Source organism: Emydura macquarii, unplaced genomic scaffold (genome assembly GCF_026122565.2).
Source record: "Emydura macquarii macquarii isolate MOO-44397 ecotype Brisbane River unplaced genomic scaffold, CSIRO-AGI_Emac_v2 contig_1253, whole genome shotgun sequence".
Lineage (NCBI taxonomy): Eukaryota > Metazoa > Chordata > Testudines > Chelidae > Emydura > Emydura macquarii.
Genome location: NW_027131390.1, coordinates 19,204 through 39,973, shown reverse-complemented (window position 1 = coordinate 39,973; position 20,770 = coordinate 19,204). Strand labels below are relative to the sequence as shown.

The 20,770-nt window shown below is 43.1% G+C and overlaps 1 protein-coding gene across 4 annotated transcripts in view; it reads left to right on the top strand.

Annotated features, from left to right (window-relative positions):
• GCNA (germ cell nuclear acidic peptidase) overlaps positions 1-18,787 on the top strand; it is a 43,793-nt gene extending 25,006 nt beyond the window's left edge. For all 4 annotated transcript variants that reach the window (XM_067547918.1, XM_067547917.1, XM_067547921.1 and 1 more), the window contains 4 exons: positions 8,767-8,911; positions 10,170-10,308; positions 16,109-16,313; positions 17,942-18,787. In XM_067547918.1, the coding sequence (XP_067404019.1) occupies positions 8,767-8,911; positions 10,170-10,308; positions 16,109-16,313; positions 17,942-18,191 (739 nt within the window). In that variant the 3' untranslated portion in view covers positions 18,192-18,787. The remainder of the gene's footprint in view (positions 1-8,766; positions 8,912-10,169; positions 10,309-16,108; positions 16,314-17,941) is intronic.
• Positions 18,788-20,770: the final 1,983 nt, after the last annotated feature.

Genomic DNA, 20,770 nt, shown 5'->3' with positions numbered 1-20,770 from the left:
CTCCATTTTAAAAACTCTTCATCTCTCCACGTTTTAGGATTAGCCGTTTTAGCACTATATATTAAAATTTTCTCCACTAAATTTTCCCCAGCATATAAAAACGAGAAATCTATCCAATCATCTTTGGAGACAATATGTCTCCTCCATTTACGAATTAACATGTTTGGAATTTGGGTACTAAATTTTGTAACTGCTAAACCCCCATCTCTAGTTCTAGCATAGAATAGCCCGTCAGTTGTACACTGGGGAAGATATAAAATCTTTTTAAGAGTGTTCCTAACTAAAACATCTAATTCATTTAGCATATAAAGTGGCGGCTCAATTAAAAGTAATTAATAAAAAACTCTCGTTAAAATGTAAACTTTTAAAATTATCAATTTCTGCGCAGGTTTTAACGGAGCCTTACATAAACTTTCACACCAATCAATTAATTTTTCCTTAGGGGAATTATTAGCCACTCCCACCCATGGATCTATTCTTGCACCTAGATATCTTTCAGACTCACCAGGTTGAATATAATCAATTAATTCATCACCTAATCCCCATTTATCTTTTGGGTTGATAACATATGTTCCCATGCTTGGGAAAATATGAAAGCCCTTTGTCTTTTTAACATTTACTTTTAAACTTGAATTTTTACAAAACTGATTAAGAATTTTTAAATTCTTAACCATCCCCTTATAGGACCTACTTAATATAGCGATATCGTCGGCAAAGGCCAATGAAGTTATCTTTCTACCCTGCACTATAAAACCATCTCCTTCATCTTCCAATTTATATAAAAGAGGGTCCATGGCTATATTAAATAAAATAGGGGAGAGCGGGTCACCTTGCTTAACTCCACTCTTAATTAAAATAGGTTCTGTCTTATCCTCACCAACACTAATTTCAGTGTAGCAATCTGTATACAAATCCTTTACAATATCAATAAAACTCTCTGATATCCCAAATCTCTTTAACCCCTTTAAAATGTGACCATGGCCAACCGAATCAAATGCCTTAGCAAGATCAATAAAAACAACAGCTATTTCGTCTTTATTTTTCTTGGCCCCTTTAATTAACTTTTCTAAAATCGATATATTTTCCTCACAGCCAGAGGCTGCGATAAAACCTTTTTGTCTGGGGCATAATTTAACAGCACTTGATAATCTTTTAGCTAAAATTTTTGTATACAACCTAATCCAAATCGAACCAATAGTCAATGGCCTCCAAGATGATATTTTCTTCAACTCTTGTGGATCCTTGACTTTAGGAATTAGGATTGTACGATTGCTTTTAAAACACTCTGGAATCTGTCTATTTAAAAACCAAATATTAAAAATCCTTACTAAAATCCTACTGTCTAAATTATAAATATCCCATAAATCCTTAACCTTAATTCCATCTGGTCCAGGAGCACTACTATTATCAATCTCTCTTAAGGCTTCTCTAATTTAATCAATTGATAAAGGCCAATTTAAAATTTCATTATCTACCACTTCTTTTACTTTTGGCTATCCTCTGGTATTCCCATGTCCTTCTCTACCCAAAATTTCTTTATAATAGGTTTCAATCTCCTTAACTGCTATCTTACATGTCGCTTTATCAGGTTCTCCCATAATGATCCTAGCCAACCTTTTCTTATCTTTTTCAAAGAGGGTTTGATAGAATCTAAATTTAGCTTTTCTCCCAGCATATTTTCTATTTCTATTATATTTATCAGGAGGCTTCCTCACTTTTCTTCCTTGTTTCCCATTATCATTCTGTATATTATTTTCTTTATTATTTTCCAAATTCTCTACATCTTCATGAGGAGAGTTCATCAACAATTTACATAATTCCTCAAATAATCCCCAACCTTCTGCTACAGTGGCAGAAGCATTTAATTGCTGTTCAATAAAATCCAATTTCTCTAAAATACGAGCCCCATTACACCTAACTCCTGTTAAAAACCTATCAATTAAAATTTTATCTTTTAAAGGTTTAATTTTCTCACGTGGAGGAATATCTTCTAAAATATCTCCCATCCCGCCCTCTTCCCATAAAACCATAGAATCTTCATCCGTTTTAACCTTATTCTTGGCCAGGTCCCTCCTCTTATCTGATATTTGCTTATTTGTTTTTGTTTTTAATTCACTTTCTATACACTTATTAATATTTCTAATCCCTGCATATTTTATTTCGAGCTGAATCAATAATTCAATTTCCTCTTCTGTCCATACCCGAGAGCGACTTGTTTTCCCAACCACTCTAGCTTCCTTTCTTTCCTCATTCCTCACCGCAGGATGCCTATGTCTGATGTGTTGACTCCGCCCCGAGCGAGTGTAGAAGGCAGACCCACAGACCGTGCAGGCATACTTCTTCTCTGAGTTATCCACCTCCTTGGGCCTGCACTTGGGGTAGTGGCAAGCTATGTTATGGAACTGCGAATATTTACCACATTTTTTGCAAATAACTCTTATTGAAGTGCTTTTATGTACATTATTTATATGCTTCGCCCATTTACCGAAACTAGCTAAAATTTGTGAACATATAGGGCAATTAAAACAATCTACGGGATAGTCTAAATAAAATATTCCCTCTTTAAATGAACTACTCTCTTTAAAACTAGCTGTATTCATAAAATTTGTATTAAAATTATCTCCTAAAATATTTCTTCTATTTTCCATAAAATCATGTTGTAAATTATTAAAATTGGTATTATTATTATTAAGATTATTAAATTCTATCAAATATGGATCATCAAAAGAATCTAAATATTTGTCATAAAAGCTAGATTTAGAATCGATTATCTTAAATACCTTTCTGGTACTCCTTCTTATTGCCTATTCTCTAAACCAGTAGTTCTCAACCTTTTTTCCCCTGAGTACCACTCGGGGGAAAAAGGGGGGGGACTTGCGGCGGCGGTGGGGTTACATGGGGGGAACAATGCCCTCTGCCGAAACCCTGCCACCGTTTGCCCCTTTTCGGGGGCAGGGTTTTGCCGGGGGGGCTTTCAGCGGCGGCGGGGTTTCGCGGCGGCGAGGGACTTTTGGCAGCGCGGTATGGCTCGCGTACCACCCAGCCTTCTTCGAAGTACCACCGCTGCTCTAAACGATCCAAATATTTTCAGTTTATCCTGAAATTAGTCTGTCCATGCCTCTACTCATTTTGTCACCTGTCTCTGAACTGTCTCTTTTTGCTATATCCCTTTTGAAGTAGGATAACTGAAACTGAAGAAATTATTTTAGGTTCTGACATACCATTTGATTTATATAATATTACAACTTACTTATCGATTTTAAGGCCCAAAGGGACCATAATGATCAGCTAGTCCAGGGGTGGCCAACCAGTCAGACGAAGAGCCAAAAAATAGCTATTGATAATGCTAAGAGCCACATTTTTCTTACCCTCCGCCGACAATTCAGGTGGATCCCTCATTTTCGGTGGCAGCTTGTCGATTTCACTTCTCAATTGACAATCTACCCTCCTCTCTTACCCTCCCATAATTCTGCACACTAATTGGTCAATTTTGGCCGCATCTTGTCAATTTCACTTTCCCCTCTGCAGCTGCTTGTCAATTTCAGAGCAAAGAGCCACATGCAAAGAGCTGCCTGTGCTTGCCAGCCGCATTCAGAGGAGCAAAGAGCCCCATGCAGCTCTCCAGCCGCGGGTTGGTCACCACTGAGCTAGTCTGACTTTCTGCATAACACGGGCCCAAAGAACCTCACACAGTAAACTCTACCAATCCTGTAATTTCTATTTAAGCTACATAGCCTATCTTTTAGAAAGATATCTAGTTTTGATTAAAAATCTTCAAGTAAAGGAGAATCTGTAAGTAGGTAGTTAGGTTCTTCCAGTGGTTAAATCACCAGGGATCCTAGAAATCCATTTGCTGTGGAAAAAATGTAGAATGTGTGTTTTCACAGCAAATCTTTAGTTTTTACATTTTGCAGGTCCAGCCTTAGGGAAAATGGCACCCTGGGCTAATTTATATTATGGTGCTCCTGGCCCCCCCTGCCTCCCCAGGCACCCTAGCCAGCCCCCTCAGCCTCTGCTGCCTCTCCCCCACCCCCCCATTGCCCGAAGCTGCTTTCCACAACTTTCCACCCTGTTCCTTGCTGCTTGACCACGGTGCCTTAGTGTTTAATTTGTAAAACCCTGGCACCTCTGGGCTCCCGTCCAGGAGCTGCTGCTCTCCAGCCACCCAGCTCTGAATGCTGCTGCGGGCGGCAGTGCTGCCCAGAAATATGGGTGGCAATTCCATGTAAAAAATACAAACTGCAATTCTATTAATTTTATTATAATAACTGATGACACTGGTAGGCTTCAAACTTGCTTTAAAATTGTAAATATATAATAAAACATTGTATTCAAGTGATACCTATATGGTAGATAGGGAAACTAAAGTTCAGAGTTTCATTTTAATTGCGGGAAAATGTGGATTTTTATGGGGGGGGGTTATTGGACAATTTTGGCTTTATTTGTCATGGATCCCTGTTAATCACTCACTCTTTTTTTTAAAAAAACACCTTGTTTCTAGTCTGTATTTGTCTAGTTTTAGCTTCTAACCATTGTTCTGCCTTTTTTCTGCTAGATTAAAGAGCTGTCTTATTAGAGCTTTCTTAATTTCTCTTTCATAAACTAAATAGATTGATTTATTTACTCTCTCACTATAATGCAGGTTTTTCAGACCTTGTATCATACTTGTTCAAGTGCTTTGACCTTCTGTGTAGTACACTACCCCTCTGGGACACAGGAACTGCCTGTGCCTGATGTGACTGTGGGACAGGCTCCTTCTCACCCAGGCAAACACAAAGCTGCCCCTGGCTGGAGGTGTGTGTCTGTCCAGCTTCTCTCCCACATCAGCTTCTCCTTCTGCACTTAGGCTGGGATTAGAGTTCCAGTGCCAGGGCAGAGGGTGGCAGTGCTAGAAGTGTGCAGTGCCTTCTCATTTATCAGGACATTTTTTTTAATAAAAAATTTCGGAGCAGTAATGGTAAACTTAATAAATTTACCATGACTACTCTGTTTTTGATTTAAAAAAAAAAAAAAGTGAGAGAATTTCATAGCCCTAGTCATGGTTCCTCAAAGAGTCTGATCCTCCTTTGCCTGATGGGAGGACAGAGGGAAGTGTGTGTGTAGGTCCTGTTCATTTCCATGCTCCCAACAAAGACTGACCACAGACACACCCGTTACAGGTTGGTGGTGCGAGAGGGGTCCTGAATGGAGGGGCAGGTAACACAAGGGACGTGGTCTCCTCAGGATTCTGTGCTCCTCATCCATTCGTTGGAGATGAGAACAGTTGGGCTTGCCCATGACCAGTTTCTCTTTTGCATTCAGTGCCAGTCAGTCTAGGTGTTATCAGGCAATGGTCCTATTACATTAACAAGCAGGGAGGAGCTTGCTCCTCAGAGCTATGTGTGGAGGCCATCGTAAATCTGCAAAGTGTCCTGACCACTGTGCATCTGCCAGGAATGCAAAACACTGTGGCATACTCCTTGAGCAGACACATCTCCACAGAACATGAGTGGGAGCTGCACAGAGCTGTTTGTGTCAAATATGAACAAAAAGTGTAAAGAGCTCTGCTCCAGAAGGGGTTGCCTCCTGGACAACACTTTCCTCAGATGATGGCTGGGGGCCCTGATTTACACATTTTTTCCCAATTCCACTGTTACAGAGAATATTGAGGAAAATCCAACAAGACGACGCAGGTCATTCTCATAGCACCTGGTTGAGGTCTGGTATCCCATGTTATTGCAATTGTTATCCCTGCTGTCTCTGCCGATGCAATAACTCTGTATTCAGAACAAGGAGAAGACTTACTACGCCAACCCAGCCATGCTACACCTGATTGGCACGGTATTTGGATGTTGGAACTATAAAAGGCTTGCTTGGCAGATGTCCAGGCTGTACTGAGCAGTAGTAGAAAGGACTCTACCAAGAAATGCTTCTCAGCAAAGTGGAAAAGCTTTATGTTCTGCTGTGATCAGCAGAGAATTCCCCCTTTACAATCAAGAATCACAGATGTGCTGGACTACTAATTATCCTTAAAATCCATGGGACCGTCTTTCAGTTCTCTCAGGATCCACTTGGCAGCTATCAGAGCTTTTCACTCACCAGTAGGCATCTACTCTGTTTTCACAACCGGTCACATCTCAGTTCCTGAAAGGTTCATTTAGTCTTCCATCCAGTGGCAAAACCCATATAAGCCTGGACTTGAACCTGGTTTTATCAACTCTGACAAAGATACCATTTGAGCCTCTGGCATCTTGCTCTGTACTACACCTCTCAATGAAGGTAGCATTTTTAGTCACATTCAGGTTGGCCAGAAGAGCAGGTGGCATTTATGGCAGAAACCACATCCAATAGTTTTCCACAAGGATAAGGTATCTGTGAGACTTCATCTGAAGTTCGTCTCTAAGGTGGTGTCAGACTTTCATATCAAACAAGGCATCCACTTACTGTGTCTACCCTAAACCACACACCAACAGGGAAGAGGTGATGTACTCCTTGAATATATACATAGGGCCCTTGCCTTTTACACAGAGCAGTGGTTCTTAACCTTTTTCATTTGCAGCCCCCTTTGAAATTTTAATGGAGCTGCGAACCCCTTTGGAAATCTGTTGTCTGTATATATAGCTGAAAACTGACTGACGGAACAGAATTCAATCTAAGTCTTTCACAGACACCCCCCCACCCCAGAGATCCATGGACTCCAGGTTGAGAACCACTGAAATAGAGGACACAGTCTTTTCTGAACTCTCCTAGACTTTTTATATCATTTGTACAAAGGATGAAAAGAGGAGCCATTTCCACTCAGAGACTATCAGAGTGGATCTCAGGATGCATCACACTTTGCTATGAGCTGAACAATGTCCCTGTTGAGGGCAGTGTGAAAGCACCTTCAACAAGTACTAAACAGCCTCAATGGCCTCCTTCAAGGACATACCTATTACTGACTTCTGCAGAGCAGCAACTTGGGGCTGTGTTCATGCATTCATGAGATATTTTAAGAACTGGTGCAAGCAGATGCCTCCCTGGATAGGGCAGTACTGCATTCTATTATGGCATAGGACTCTGGGTGCCCACCTCCTTGAGAGAAATACTGCTTAGGGATCAGTCAGAGTGCTCTACACGTAAGCTCAAGCACTCAGGAGGAAAGTTTATTCACTATGTAGTAACTGGAGTTCTTGGAGATTTGTTGTCTCTGTGTAGCGCATTACCTGCCCTCCTTTCCTGCTGCCTCAATTTCCCCTAGTAGAGTCAGGCAGTAGAGGAGGAGCCAGCAGTCCCCTTTAAGCCCTTGGTGCAGAACACAAGGAAGGCAGGGGCATGTGCATGGATCAGAGGGACGCTGCTAGGGAAACTGTCTGGTCTTGGTTGCATGGAGTGTGTGCGCAAACCTGTAGTGCAGTACACATAGGCACTACACATCTAAAATAATTCCAGTTACTATAACCTTTCCTTGCATAACCTTTCCTTGCTCTTTTCTGACTCCTTTGTAGTTTGCCTCATCCTTTTTGAGTTGTGAACACCAGAGCTGGATACAATATTCCAGTAATGGTCTCATTTAATACTGTATTCAGAAGTAATACCACCTTTCCACTCATACTTGACATTCCCCTGCTTATATATCTGAGAATCACATTCACTCTTTTAACTACAGCATTGCACTGGACGCTCTTGTTCCATTGCCCCAAGTCTTTTTCAGCATCACTGCATTTCAAAATACAATTCCTTCTCTCCCTCCTTCCAAAGTGTGATACCTATGTTCGTGGTTCCTAGACATATAACTTTGCATTTAGCTATGTTAAAATTTGAGCTTGGTATGAAATTTTTTCAGCAAATAGTTTATTCACAGAAAAAGTGCAATTTCAGCTGACCTGAAGCTGTTCACACATTCAGGTCAAGTTCACCCAATAGTTTCAACCAAACTGAAAAAATCCAAATGCTTCAATAATGTCAAAACTAAATGTATTGTTTGATCCAATGTGAAAATATTCAGTTTGGGGCATTTATCAAAAGCAAAGGAGGATTAGATTCACAAAACATTGAGGGACTTTGTGCGGAGGGGTGGGGGAGAACCAGTGGTTAGAGTACTCTCCTGGGATGTGGAGAATCTGAGTTCAATTCCTCCTCCTCCCTGTTGTGGAGAAAGGATTTGAACTTGTCATAGTTAGAGAGTTGTCCTCACTTGTTTTTCCTGGCTCAATAATTGTTTTAATCAATGACAATACATTTCATTGGGCCAGAGAGCATGAGTGTGATTGGCTATAGAGTCTGGTGGTTAGGCACAATGCAGGAGACCCTAGTTCAAGTCCCTTCTCCAAGGATTATTTATACAAAGTGGAATAGTTTCAACAGGACAGATTGAGATCCAGTCCAGATGACTCCATAGCCCAATAGCTAGGACACTTTCCTTCACTGTAGGGGACCCAAGTTCAAATCAATTACTTAACTTATAGTATTCGTTCTTCTGAGATGTTGTCTGTGTGGATCCCACAACCAGCCCTTAATTCCCACTTGTTCAGAGACCTCATTATCTGGGATTCTGAATTACTAAGGAAACTGAGGGATGGTTGCAGCTGCTCTGTCCTTTATGCCCTTAGGTGTGGGGCATGAGAACATATGTGATGCAGGCATGGCCAACTACTGTTCAAAAGATTCCAATCCCACATGCATGGGGAACATGCACACCTAGAATGGGATCCCCAAAGACTTCTCAAAGAACCATACTAGGTAGGTAACCATAATTTTTCATACAACTTCTGTGACAGTGCTTTTTTGATGCTACTTTTCTTGCAGGTGTAATCTGTGTGAAGTGCCAGGCTGTTTCTTAGAAGAGCTATCAAACCCAGCATCCCAATATGTGAAAAATTTCAGGAAAAAGAAGGAGGAGTTGGCACAAAAGCTCTATACTCTTTATAACAGTACCATCTTTGAGCATAAGGTAGTTTTTGTAAACACATTTCCGGACAATAAAAACAGTGTTATCCTGCTAACTTGCTTTTTCAGAGGAATCATTGCCCTTTCCTTCTAGTTCACTAACTGGGATGATTCTCAGTCTTGTAACAAGGGGCTTCTATTTGAATCAGGTAAAAAATGTGAAGCCTTTTAAAAAGGGATTTATCACAGGTTTAGTCTAGGAGTTATCAAACTTCATCAGGATATTGGAGGACTAATGGTACTTGAGTGATTTTTGCCTGCATCCTAGCTGAATAATGGGCAGGTTCCAGGGAAGGTAAAAGGGAAGGCTGGGTTTTAATCTATACCTCTAGCTGTATAAACTAATCTGTTTTTAAAGCACCTTCAAAAGTTTTTCTTTGGTGGATGGTAGGGGAGTTTGAACTAAAAATCACATAAGAGTTCATGTTAACTATGCAGAGAAGACGTGCACTATGTGTACAGCAGTGCTAGAATCCTGAAAGAGATGGTTCATTGCTGCTGCTATTTTGGAACGAAAAGGGATCAGAGATTAAGTAATTTTGATAAGATTTTGAAGAAGTTACACTTCCTGGTAATGGAAAATGGATGAGCTTTTAAAAAGAGGTCTGGATAAATGGGACAGGCAGGCCAAATGATTTGATAGGTGAGCGTTTGAAAGACAGCTATTAAGCATCAGTGAAGGACATTGAATACCTTCTTAGACAGTCTCCTGGGGAAAGCGTCAACCCCCATTGTGCGTTCAGAGAACTGTTTTGGAACAGCGCCTTGGATCAGGGAGGGAGAGGAGGGAAGGAGGGAGAGATCTCTGAATACCTGAGGAAGAGACTGTCAAATTGTCCAGGGCAGGGAGGTCATACAAGGACTTGATTTCTGGAGATATGAGATTCTCCTTTTTTCTGTACTCTTGCCACTTAAGTATAATGCAAACAACTCTTTTTTGGTTTACTACCATTTTCTTTGCTTTTAATAAAACTTTTTAAAGAAAATTACTGTTGTGAGGCTGTTTCATACTCTAAAGAGCAAAGTCCTTCAACCTCTAAGGAAAGGTTGAGAAAGCAAAGGGAGTTTTTCAGATCTAACTTCCCACTGTCTTGGTCTAAAGGGTATGGACAGAGGTACCTCCTCCTAGTGAGGTGTGTCGTGAAGGGCTGTGATGGCACACACCCACGAGAAGAAGTCTAAGGACCTAAGGAAGTGAGATGAGTTGGCAGTGGTGTAGTTCATATGCACCGTTTCAATTTTTTTTTTTTTTTTTTTATTAGTTGCCAGAGAAAATGGAAATCATTTGGAACAAAAAGATGCGGAAGACAGCAGGGTACTGCGTAACTGGACAAACAAAAAGTCCCGAGGCACAGCGCTATGCTCGGATAGAGCTCTCAGAGAAAGTTTGTGACTCTGCAGGTAAGTAAAGGAAAGGGGATATTGAATATTAAATAAGGGAAAGGAATATTTATTCTTTCTGCATAACATCTCTAAGACTACGTCTACACTGACGGCGGCAATTTCACTGCTGTCAGATCAACTTATCTGGATTGACTGAGTGGTCAGTGAATACCCACTCAGTCATAGAATCATAGAATCATAGAATCATAGAATATTAGAGTTGGAAGGGACCTCAGGAGGTCATCTAGTCCAACCCCCTGCTCAAAGCAGGACTAACCTCAGCTATATCATCCCAACCAGGGCTTTGTCAAGCCTCAGCTTAAAAACCTGTAAGGATGGAGATTCCACCACCTCCCTAGGTAACCCATTCCAATGCTTCACCACCCTCCTAGTAAAAAACTTTTTCCTAATGTCCAACCTAGACCTCCCCCTGCAACTTGAGACCGTTGCTCCTTGTTCTGTCATCTGCCACCACCGAGAACAGCCTAGCCCCATCCTCCCTAGAACCCCCTTTCAGGTAGTTAAAAGCCGCTATCAAATCCCCCCTCACTCTTCTCTTTTGCAGACTAAACAAGCCCAGTTCCCTCAGCCTCTCCTCATAAGTCCTGTGCTCCAGCCCCCTAATCATTTTGGTTGCCCTCCGCTGCACTCTCTCCAAATTGTCCACATCTTTTTTGTAGTGGGGGGCCCAAAACTGGACACAGTATTCTAAATGCGGCCTCACCAATGCCGAATAGAGGGGAATAATCACTTCCCGTGACCTGCTGGCAATGCCCCTCCTAATGCAGCCCAATATTCCATTAGCCTTCTTGACAACCAGGGCACACTGCTGACTCATATCCAGCTTTTTATCCACCGTTACCCCCAGGTCCTTTTCTGCAGAGCTGCTGCCCAGCTCGTCGGTCCCCAGTCTATAGCTGTGCATGGGATTCTTTCTTCCTAAGTGGAGGACTCTGCACTTGTCCTTGTTGAACCTCATTAGATTTCTTTTGGCCCAATCCTCCAGTTTGTTTAGGTCACTCTGTATCCTATCCCTACCTTGCAGGGTATCTACCACTCCCCCCAGCTTAGTGTCGTCCGCAAACTTGCTGAGGGTGCAATCTACCCCATCCTCCAGATCATTAATAAAGATGTTGAACAAAACCGGCCCCAGGACCGACCCCTGGGGAACTCCGCTTGTGACCGGTTGCCAGCTAGACATGGAGCCATTGATCACTACTCGTTGAGCCCTATGCTCTAGCCAGTTCACTATCCATTTTATAGTCCATTCATCCAACCCATACTTCTTTAACTTGCTGATAAGAATACTGTGAGAAACCGTATCAAAAGCTTTGCTAAAGTCAAGGTATATCACATCCACCGCCTTCCCCACATCCACAGAGCCAGTCACCTCATCATAGAAAGCAATCAGGTTGGTCAGGCATGACTTTCCCTTGGTGAATCCGTGTTGACTGTTCCTGATCACCTTCCTCTCTTCCAAGTGCCTTAAAATGGATTCCTTAAGGACCTGCTCCATGATCTTTCCAGGGATTGAGGTGAGGCTGACCGGTCTGTAGTTCCCCGGATCCTCTTTCCTCCCTTTTTTGAAGATGGGCACTATATTTGCTTTTTTCCAGTCCTCAGGGACCTCCCCTGTTGCCACGAGCTTTCAAAGATAATAGCCAATGGCTCTGAAATCACCTCAGCCAACTCCCTCAGCACCCTCGGGTGCAGTCGATCCAGAAATTGACGTATTAAGACCACCTCCTCAAATGGCGTAGTGCTGCATCGATGGAAACGCGGTTCCTGTCAGCACAGTGCATTGAAGACGGACCTCAGAACAGAAGCACAGAAGTCGACGGGAGTTACGCAAGTTTTTTGCATAATTTGCTTACCTCCGGTCGACTGACTTCGGTAGACTGCCGCCGAATCTCCGAGGTAAGTGTAGACAAGCCCTAAGATGCAGCCTTTCCTATCCATCCACACAGCTAAAACTCATCCAAGCTCTCATCATCTTGTCTGGATTACTGCAGTATCCTTTCTCTCTTTGACATATGCAATCTTGACCTGCTCATACCTATTCAGAATGCTGCTGCAAAAGATCATTTATATAGACTGTCAATTTGACTGTTTCCCCACAGTCTTTGAACTCCTGCACTGGTTTTTCCTTCTCTATCCCATCAAACATAAGCTACTTGTATTCTTTTTCAGGGTCCTTCCTGGCCAATCCCCACCCTAACTATCGTTTGTCATTCACTGTCTAGTCATAGAATCATAGAGTTGGAAGGGACCTCAGGAGGTCATCTAGTCCAACCCCCTGCTCAAAGCAGGACTAACTTCAGTTAAATCATCCCAGCAAGGGTTTTGTCAAGCCGCAGCTTAAAAACCTCTAAAGATGGAGATTCCACCACCTCCCTAGGTAACCCATTCCAGTGCTTCACCACCTTCCTTGTGAAAAACTTTTTCCTAATGTCCAACCTAGACCTCCCCCTCTGCAACTTGAGACCATTGCTCCTTGTTCTGTCATCTGCCACCACTGAGAACAGCCTAGCTCCATCCTCCCTGGAACCCCCTTTCAGGTAGTTAAAGGCTGCTATCAAATCCCCCCTCATTCTTCTCTTCTGCAGGCTAAACAAGCCTAGTTCCCTCAGCCTCTCCTCATAAGTCTTGTGCTCCAGCCCCCTCATCATTTTTGTGGCCCTCCGCTGGACTCTCTCCAACTTCTCCACATCCTTTTTGTAGTGGGGGGCCCAAAACTGGACACACTACTCCAAATGTGGCCTCACCAATGCTGAATAGAGGGGAATAATCTCTTCCCGCGATCTGCTGGCAATGCTCCTACTAATGCAGCCCAATATGCTATTAGCCTTCTTGACAACCAGGGCACACTGCTGACTCATATCCAGCTTCTTGTCCACTGTAACCCCCAGGTCCTTTTCTGCAGAACTGCTGCCTAGCCCGTCGGTCCCCCATCTGTAGCTGTGTATGGGATTCTTCCCTCCAAAGTGCAGGACTCTGCACTCATCCTTGTTGAACCTCATCAGATTTCTTTTGGCCCAATCCTCCAGTTTGTTTAGGTCCTTCTGTATCGTATCCCTACCTTCCAGGGTATCTACCACTCCCTCCATCTTAGTGTCATCTGCAAACTTGCTGAGGGTGCAATCCACCCCATCTTCCAGATCATTAATGAAGATGCTGAACAAAACCAGCCCCAGGACAGACCCCTGGGGCACTCCACTTGTGACCAGCTGCCAGCTAGACATGGAGCCATTGATCACTACTCGTTGAGCCCTATGCTCTAGCCAGCCATTGATGATTGCCTCCAATTGGCCCACGTTGGCTAGCCTGCATTGCCCATGTTAAATTTTCAGACAAGCCCCTTCGTGCTGTCTCCAACACTGCCCTTCCCACCTGGGGTTACTCCTCAGGAGTATCTGCAGAGCTACCTCATTATCCACCTTCAGATCACTCCTCAAAACTCTCTTTTGCTGGGATACCTACACAACAATTGATAATGATTAGGCTGCTGGTGTGCTGAGACCACTGCCTGTCACATTTACTGAAATTGCTTCCTGAGCTCTGACATTCTTCCATTACAACCAGGCACAGTCTTATACTGGACTTGGAAGTGGAGGTGAGGCAAATTAGTAGTGTTTCATTCCTTCACTTTTGGTACTATGTTGATTATACCTTTTTGCAGTTTTGCTATGTATATAAAAAAAGCTGCACTTGTGTGAATGAATGGCATTTATTGTTGGCTCTTAGCACAAATGAGTTATGTGCTCAGATACCACAATGATGAGCATGATTTAAAAAAAAATCTATATAGAGAACTTCGTCTGAAAGACAAAAAACAGATTGAGTGTGGGGAAGGAGTTGCCATGTACAAATAGTGGTGAGGGGGTTGGCGAGTTCAAAATCATCTTAAGTCTGTCATATTTTGGGGTGCAGTTCAGACCAGAGAGAGCTTGTCACTGTCCTGTATCCCTGTGTGCTTTAAAATGCTCTGCTGCTATGACTCACAGCCTGATCATCAGCAGCCAGCGGACAAGCATGCAGGTCCCTGAATGTCTGTGTGCTGTGCATCTCTGGTTCAGCGCTCTGACTGCAGCAGCCTGCCTATGACGCAGCAGCCCCACCTTGGTTAACTACTTGCTGGGTCACCCCAGCTATCCCCCATTCCTGAATTTCCCAAAAACTCTTAGCCCTCTCCTTGGAACACTCACAAGTAATAAGGTTTGTTGCTGCTTTAAAGAGACAAAAGCAGAGCAGTTTGTTGCCTTAACAGGAGTTAACAAACACTTCAGTTCTAACACAGCACTAGGTTGGTTCAGATTAAAAGTCAAACTAGTTTATTCAATCAAAAAGAGAGGTGAGTTAAAGTACAAGGGATAAAGACAAAATGGTTTCAAGAAAATAAAAGTAAAATACGGTGGCTAAGATTTAACTCAACAAGCCACAGCATTGGTTCAAGGTGGATTTCTTACCAATCTTTTTTTTGATAGCTATGACTTTCTCTGTCAGGATCTTCCGCAGCTGTATAAGGTGCTGGTTTCCTTGGTCATCGAAAGTGAAAGAGCTGTGCCTAAGCACATCTTTTACGTATATTAATTTCCCAGAGACTTCAACCCCTTGGCTGAAGCACTCATCTTTCTCAGCTTCCAAGAGCTTTAGCCCCTTTAGTGTGTCCAGTGATGGATGCTAGGATGGCTGCTGCTTCTCTCCATATATCTTCCCAAATTCACTGTTTTGTCCCCAGACTCAGGATGACTGCATGATGTTTTTCCCTGCATGTGGGCCTCCATCTCCCTGCCGATTCATATGTAAATGGGACTTTCATTGTTTTTGGTCACATCTTGCTTAATTTCATTGGAGATGGGTAGATAGCCCCATTCCTTCCTGTTTTGGGGGAAAACCTGTTTTGGTCGCAGCCTTTAAAGCATAATATCAGTGAATTATCCACAATTCCTCATATAGTGCTAATGCAAACATTTCACAATGACATTAATCATCATCATCATCATGTCACAGACTTTCATAAAAGACCCAATACACTTTTATAATACAGCGATATTGTATACAATCATTTATTCAATTGCTTATCATTTGAGGATCAGACCCCCATAAGAAGCTGTCTCCCCCACTTACTAAGCTGATGGCTTTGTTTATTTTTTTTTATCTAAATGCATCTTCATTGTTTCTGCCTGATGACAAACAAAGATACGTTCCTTTGTCTAAGGCAGACGAGGCATATCCATTACTTGCCAAACACATTTTAAGGCCATAATTCTAGCATATAATATGTAACTCTTTGTATACCCCGTATACACACTACATAAGAATATTAATGATCAGTGAGCTTTCCAGTTATATATTACATGCCACCTTTTGGGTCTATATCATGACACCAGTGGGTTAGGTGTAGTGAGTATGTCAGGCCTGACAAGTTGCTGACAGAGTAGTGAAACCTTAGTGGGACATTGTCAGTCAATAGCAACCAAAATTTGTCATCTGGCAGTTATTAGCTGGTCTTGTGTTTTAATGTGGTTTTAAAAACAGGGAGACAACCACACAAGTGACTTGTATTACTATTTGTTTCCTCTGAGATACTAAGGACTTGGAAACCAAACTGCTCTCTCAGACTTAGGCCAGAATTGTGGCATTGAGTGAGGAAACTTGCACTAGTGCTGACAATGTGGCATCTTTTACAGAGAGCTTTGTCTCCAGGGCTGTCAATCTGATACTTGCAAATGCTAATAAAACCAATGAAAGATGAGAAGAGACCTGACTTTTTAATGCCAGTGTTCTTAATTTCACTTCTCTCATGCTTTCCCTTCAGACCGGCTTCGAGACACATTGATCCATGAGATTTGCCATGCAGCCACTTGGGTAATCAATGGAATTCGAGATGGCCATGGACAGTTTTGGAGATTCTATGCTAAGAAGTCGACTGCGGTTCATCCAGAGTTGCCAGTGGTGACACGATGCCACAGCTATGAAATTAAATACAAGTTCACTTACAAGTGTTCTCTGTGCAAAACCACGTGAGTAATATTTACTTGCCTTTGGTCATCTGTTAACTTTGTCTTCACTGTGTCTACAAATTAAGCATAGACTTATAACTCTTAAAAGCACTTTGAGTAAACTATCACCTCTGTGAACGGAATTTTTTTTTTAGTTGCCTCATCTTCCCTCTTCTGATCCCACAAAGAATCTCAAACTGACCTTTTTGACACTGTGGCTTCCAGGCAGTTTCCCTCCCAGATCCATATGCAGTTATACACATAACAGACCTGCCTCCCCTGCTGGCTGTCTCTTTAATGGTTTAATTGAGAACAGACAGCTGGGAGGCAGGTTGTTTTGGGTAAGCAGTCTGGAAATCAGTGAAGATTTGAGAGGTTAATAGATTTTTAAGGACAGAAAGGGCATGTCAATCATTTGCAAAACACAAGCCAAAGAATGTCACCTATTGATTTCTGCATCAAGCCCAGAACAGAGTAAACGAACAGCAAGAGTTTCCCCTCACCCCTGATGTTCACCACCCTCACACACTACACCCTGCAACTGTCCCCTAAAATCCCTTCAAATCAATCCATTTCATAATGGTTCAACTCAGTTTGCTCAGTCTCCACCGTACAGGTACATAATGAGTCTCTGCTAGCCAAAACACTTAGTGGCTTGTATTTCACATATTGCTGTCCTTTGGAACAGAGGGTTTTTTTTCTTTTTTCTGACCCCTTTGTTCTTCTGAGGGACACACCTAACTCCAGCTTTCCAATCTTGATTCCTCATCTTCCTCTCAGTACCTGTAATGCTTGTTACATAGAAAAGCATTAGAAGAGCAGGACAGTATTAAGGAAACAAGATAAACATTAGACTTGGGCTCATGTTATGAGACTACTTGGATCTCTCCCTGTTTGTCTAATAGGATGTAGTGCAGCGGCTCTGATACATTGTGATCTCACCTTTTGCCAAGATTCTTATTTAAAACAAAAAAATTAAGCTGCTCCTTGGGGTTGTCAAAACTTTTGTTTTTATCCCATTGTAAGTGGTACTGAGCTGGTGGCACTACTGGGACATCAAAAGAAGATTGAGCTAAGATCTAGAGAATGTAGAATTGTGGGGAGCAAAACAATCTAAAGTTAAATTTAAATTCTAGAGCAGTGACCCCAGATTTTGAAACATTTCAGTGTGGTAGACTGACGTTCTCCTCAGTTTCATGAAAATTTCAAAAAATAGAGGGCTGTTTTATTGAACTAAAAATTAAAATGAATATCACTGTATTCCTTGTTATGTTTTGGTATTCAACTGAACTTACTTTACTCTGCTCATATATTTTTCAATGTGCTGTTAAGCTTTGTATTACCGTCACATAATACTGTCGGAGTTATCAGGAAGAAACTAAAGGCTCCACCTTAACAAATCTCAGGCTTTTTGGCATCCAGGAAAATGTGGGCAGTGATCTGAGACTGTACAATAAAAATCACTCGCTGTTACGTTCCTGCTAAAATGATAATCTAAATGTCAGCATTACTATTTCACTGCTTATCTTTAGGTGTCAGAGTTAATGTACACTTGATCTGAATGTGAAAAATTTGCATCTTTTGAGCTATTCTTCCACGGTATCTTCAGAGTCAGGCATTGCATTGACTTTTCCTTTGTTCTGTTTTAGGATTGGGCGCCATTCAAAGTCGCTGGACACAGAGCGTTTTGTGTGTGCACTCTGTAAGGGACAGTTAGTCCTGTGCCAACCCACGCAGAAGGATGGTACTCCTGCGAGAGCACAGCTCACACCGTTTGCAAAATATGTAAAAGAAAACTATGGCTCTACTAAAAAAGAACAGCATGGGCTAAGCCATGCAGCAGTTATGCAGAAGCTCAGTGTTGAGTTTGCGTTGAAGACTAGGCTCCTAGATTCCTGAATGCCTCTTGTCATGTGCACACTGCCCCTATGGTATGTAATAATTGTTTGTACCATTAGAGGAAGCAGCTAGGTTTTGGCTGGTTAACATTTAAGATGCATTAAAGGTTTCCAAGCTTCCCCTGTTGCAGGGAAGGTACAGTTCTGTTTTTCCAGGAGCAGTCCTTACATAATCTCCTGCTGCTTCGCTTAGAAGGATGTTGTAGGTGAAACACTTCTCTCATGAATCTGTTAGAGGAAAAGGTGATATATACCTAATTTTAGGTCCAAGGTTGCCCATCTACCGCCAGGTCTCCTTAATGAGGATCAGGTGCAGCTGTTTGATTATGATTACATATTCATTTTAATTGTTCTCCAGGCACTGAGATTTTATAAATGTTACAACTGAAGGAAAAAAGGTGCTATGGGGACTAACTTAGAGACTTTTAACAAGTGTTCGAGAGAAACTCTGGAGGCAATTGGTTCAGGGTCGGTCTTAGAACTAAATGAAATGCATCCATCACAGACTGGTGGTTGAAACACTTCTGTAATGTATCTTCTCTACTGGGGTGATTAAATCAGATTATATTAACACTTGGATTAAAAGAATATTTTGTCTCTGAGGGGTTATGATTAATTAAGATTGCCTTGAAACCTTCTGTGCCTCATGAGGCAGGGTGTGGTTAGTGATCTAAATTTTAGGTCATTGTGGAGATGCAACACCCCCACACCCTATCCCTTTTCTTTTAAAAAAAAAAAAAAGACAGCTTTTCTTAAGGTTGGCAGATTCTACCACATTTAGGTACAGAACTAAGCCCCAGTGGCCTCTGATTATGGCTCAAATAGTCTTAATTGCTCAACATATACCTCAGCTATTGTACGAAACCCACTAGTGTATGAAATCCCCTTTGAGGGGACAACATTTAAAATGGTATTCACCAAAGCTTAGCCCAATATAGATACATGCTAATGCTCATGCACCACATGGCTTGCACTGCACAACTGCAGCTGGAGAGGCCAAGAGGTTTGTTAGGTACCTATGACTCATGGACCTATATTGCTCAAGGGAATATATCTGACCAACCCACATGAATAGAATAAGGGATGTTGGATTGCAGTCTATCAGTACCTAGGAGCAAATATTTGGTAGTGGTAAATGACTGTCAAATATTCAATCTAGCAGATAAAGGTTTAACACAAGCCAAAGCCTGGAAGTTGAAACTAGACAAATTCATACTGGAAATAACAATGAGGGTCATTAACTATTGGAACAATGTACAAGTGTCAGGATGGATTCTCCATCACTTGTGATTTTTAAATCAAGACTGGAATCCTTGCCCCTGGTCCCCCCTACCAACCTGACTGGTCCTGCCCTCCACCTGTGGGAACCCCTCAGTTCTCTCTTCGAGTGATTGCTCATATCCATTCCAATATAGGGGTGTGCACGTCCCATGCACAGATTCCCGGAACTTTTTTCCCCTTAGCAAGCCCCGTAGGGTTGGCTCAGGTGCCCCCTGGAGTACCGCGTTCATGCCGCGGTATATAGGGTGCTGCAGGCCCTCAGTTCCTTCTTTCTGCTTGTGACGGTTGCTGGAGCACTTGCCTCTTGCTGTAGCAAGTAGCACCCCTTTAGCTTTCTAGTACAGTTCATTGTTGAGTTAAGTAGTTGTTAATAGTTAGTTGTTAATAGTACATTAGATAGTTGCCTTTAGGGGCTTGCGGTTGAGCCATGCCCGGTTCCACCGGCTTTAAAGCCTGCACTGCATGCGCGAAGGCTTTCCCTGTGAGTGATCCTCACGACCGCTGCCTCCGCTGCCTCGGAGAGCAGCATAGAAAAGAGACGTGTAGAATCTGTAAGGCCTTCAAGCCCCAGACCCAGTAAGAGCGGGAAGCCTGGCTGAAGGCGATTCTGATGGAGTCTGCGCTCTGCCCGGACTCTGAACTATCTAGATCTCTGGCAGCACTGAGCGTCTCCTCAGTGTGGAGTGCTCCACCGGTACCGAAACCTTCGGTACCAAAGAAAAGAAGCGCCAAGGCCGTCCACATGGACTCCTCCCTGCGACCGGTACAGCAAGGGGTGACCCAGGAGATGCCCCAGCCATTTGCCATGGCGAGGGCTCCGGCATCGGCATCTCCTCGCAAGGAGCCTCCCCCGACTCCTGGGGGTGGGGGAGCGCCCCTGCAGGAACCGTCGACCCCGGAGGCATTCGTGGTGGCATGCGCCCGCATGGGCATGTCCATGCCTCCGTCCCCCCCCCTCGGCCGAGGGTGCAGGGACAGGTGTCTCGGGGAAAACCTGCACTGGGTGCCCCCGGTGAGTGGCAGAGACAGGAGTCGAGGTCTCCCCCTAGACGGTCAAGGAGGGTCGAGAGAGCGGGCTCCCCTCCTAGCTCCAACTCTGAGTCGTCAAGCTCCTCGACACCGCGGCACCCAGGGCGGTTGAGAGGTACACGCATGAGGCGACGCCGCTCCAGTTCCGCATCGTGCAGGGGTCGCAGCTCCAGCTCTCGTACCCCGGTACAGAGCCCTGCTCGGCACCAATCTCCAACCCCGGTGCGCAGCCCGACGCACAAATGGCACCGGTCGAGATCCCCGGCACGC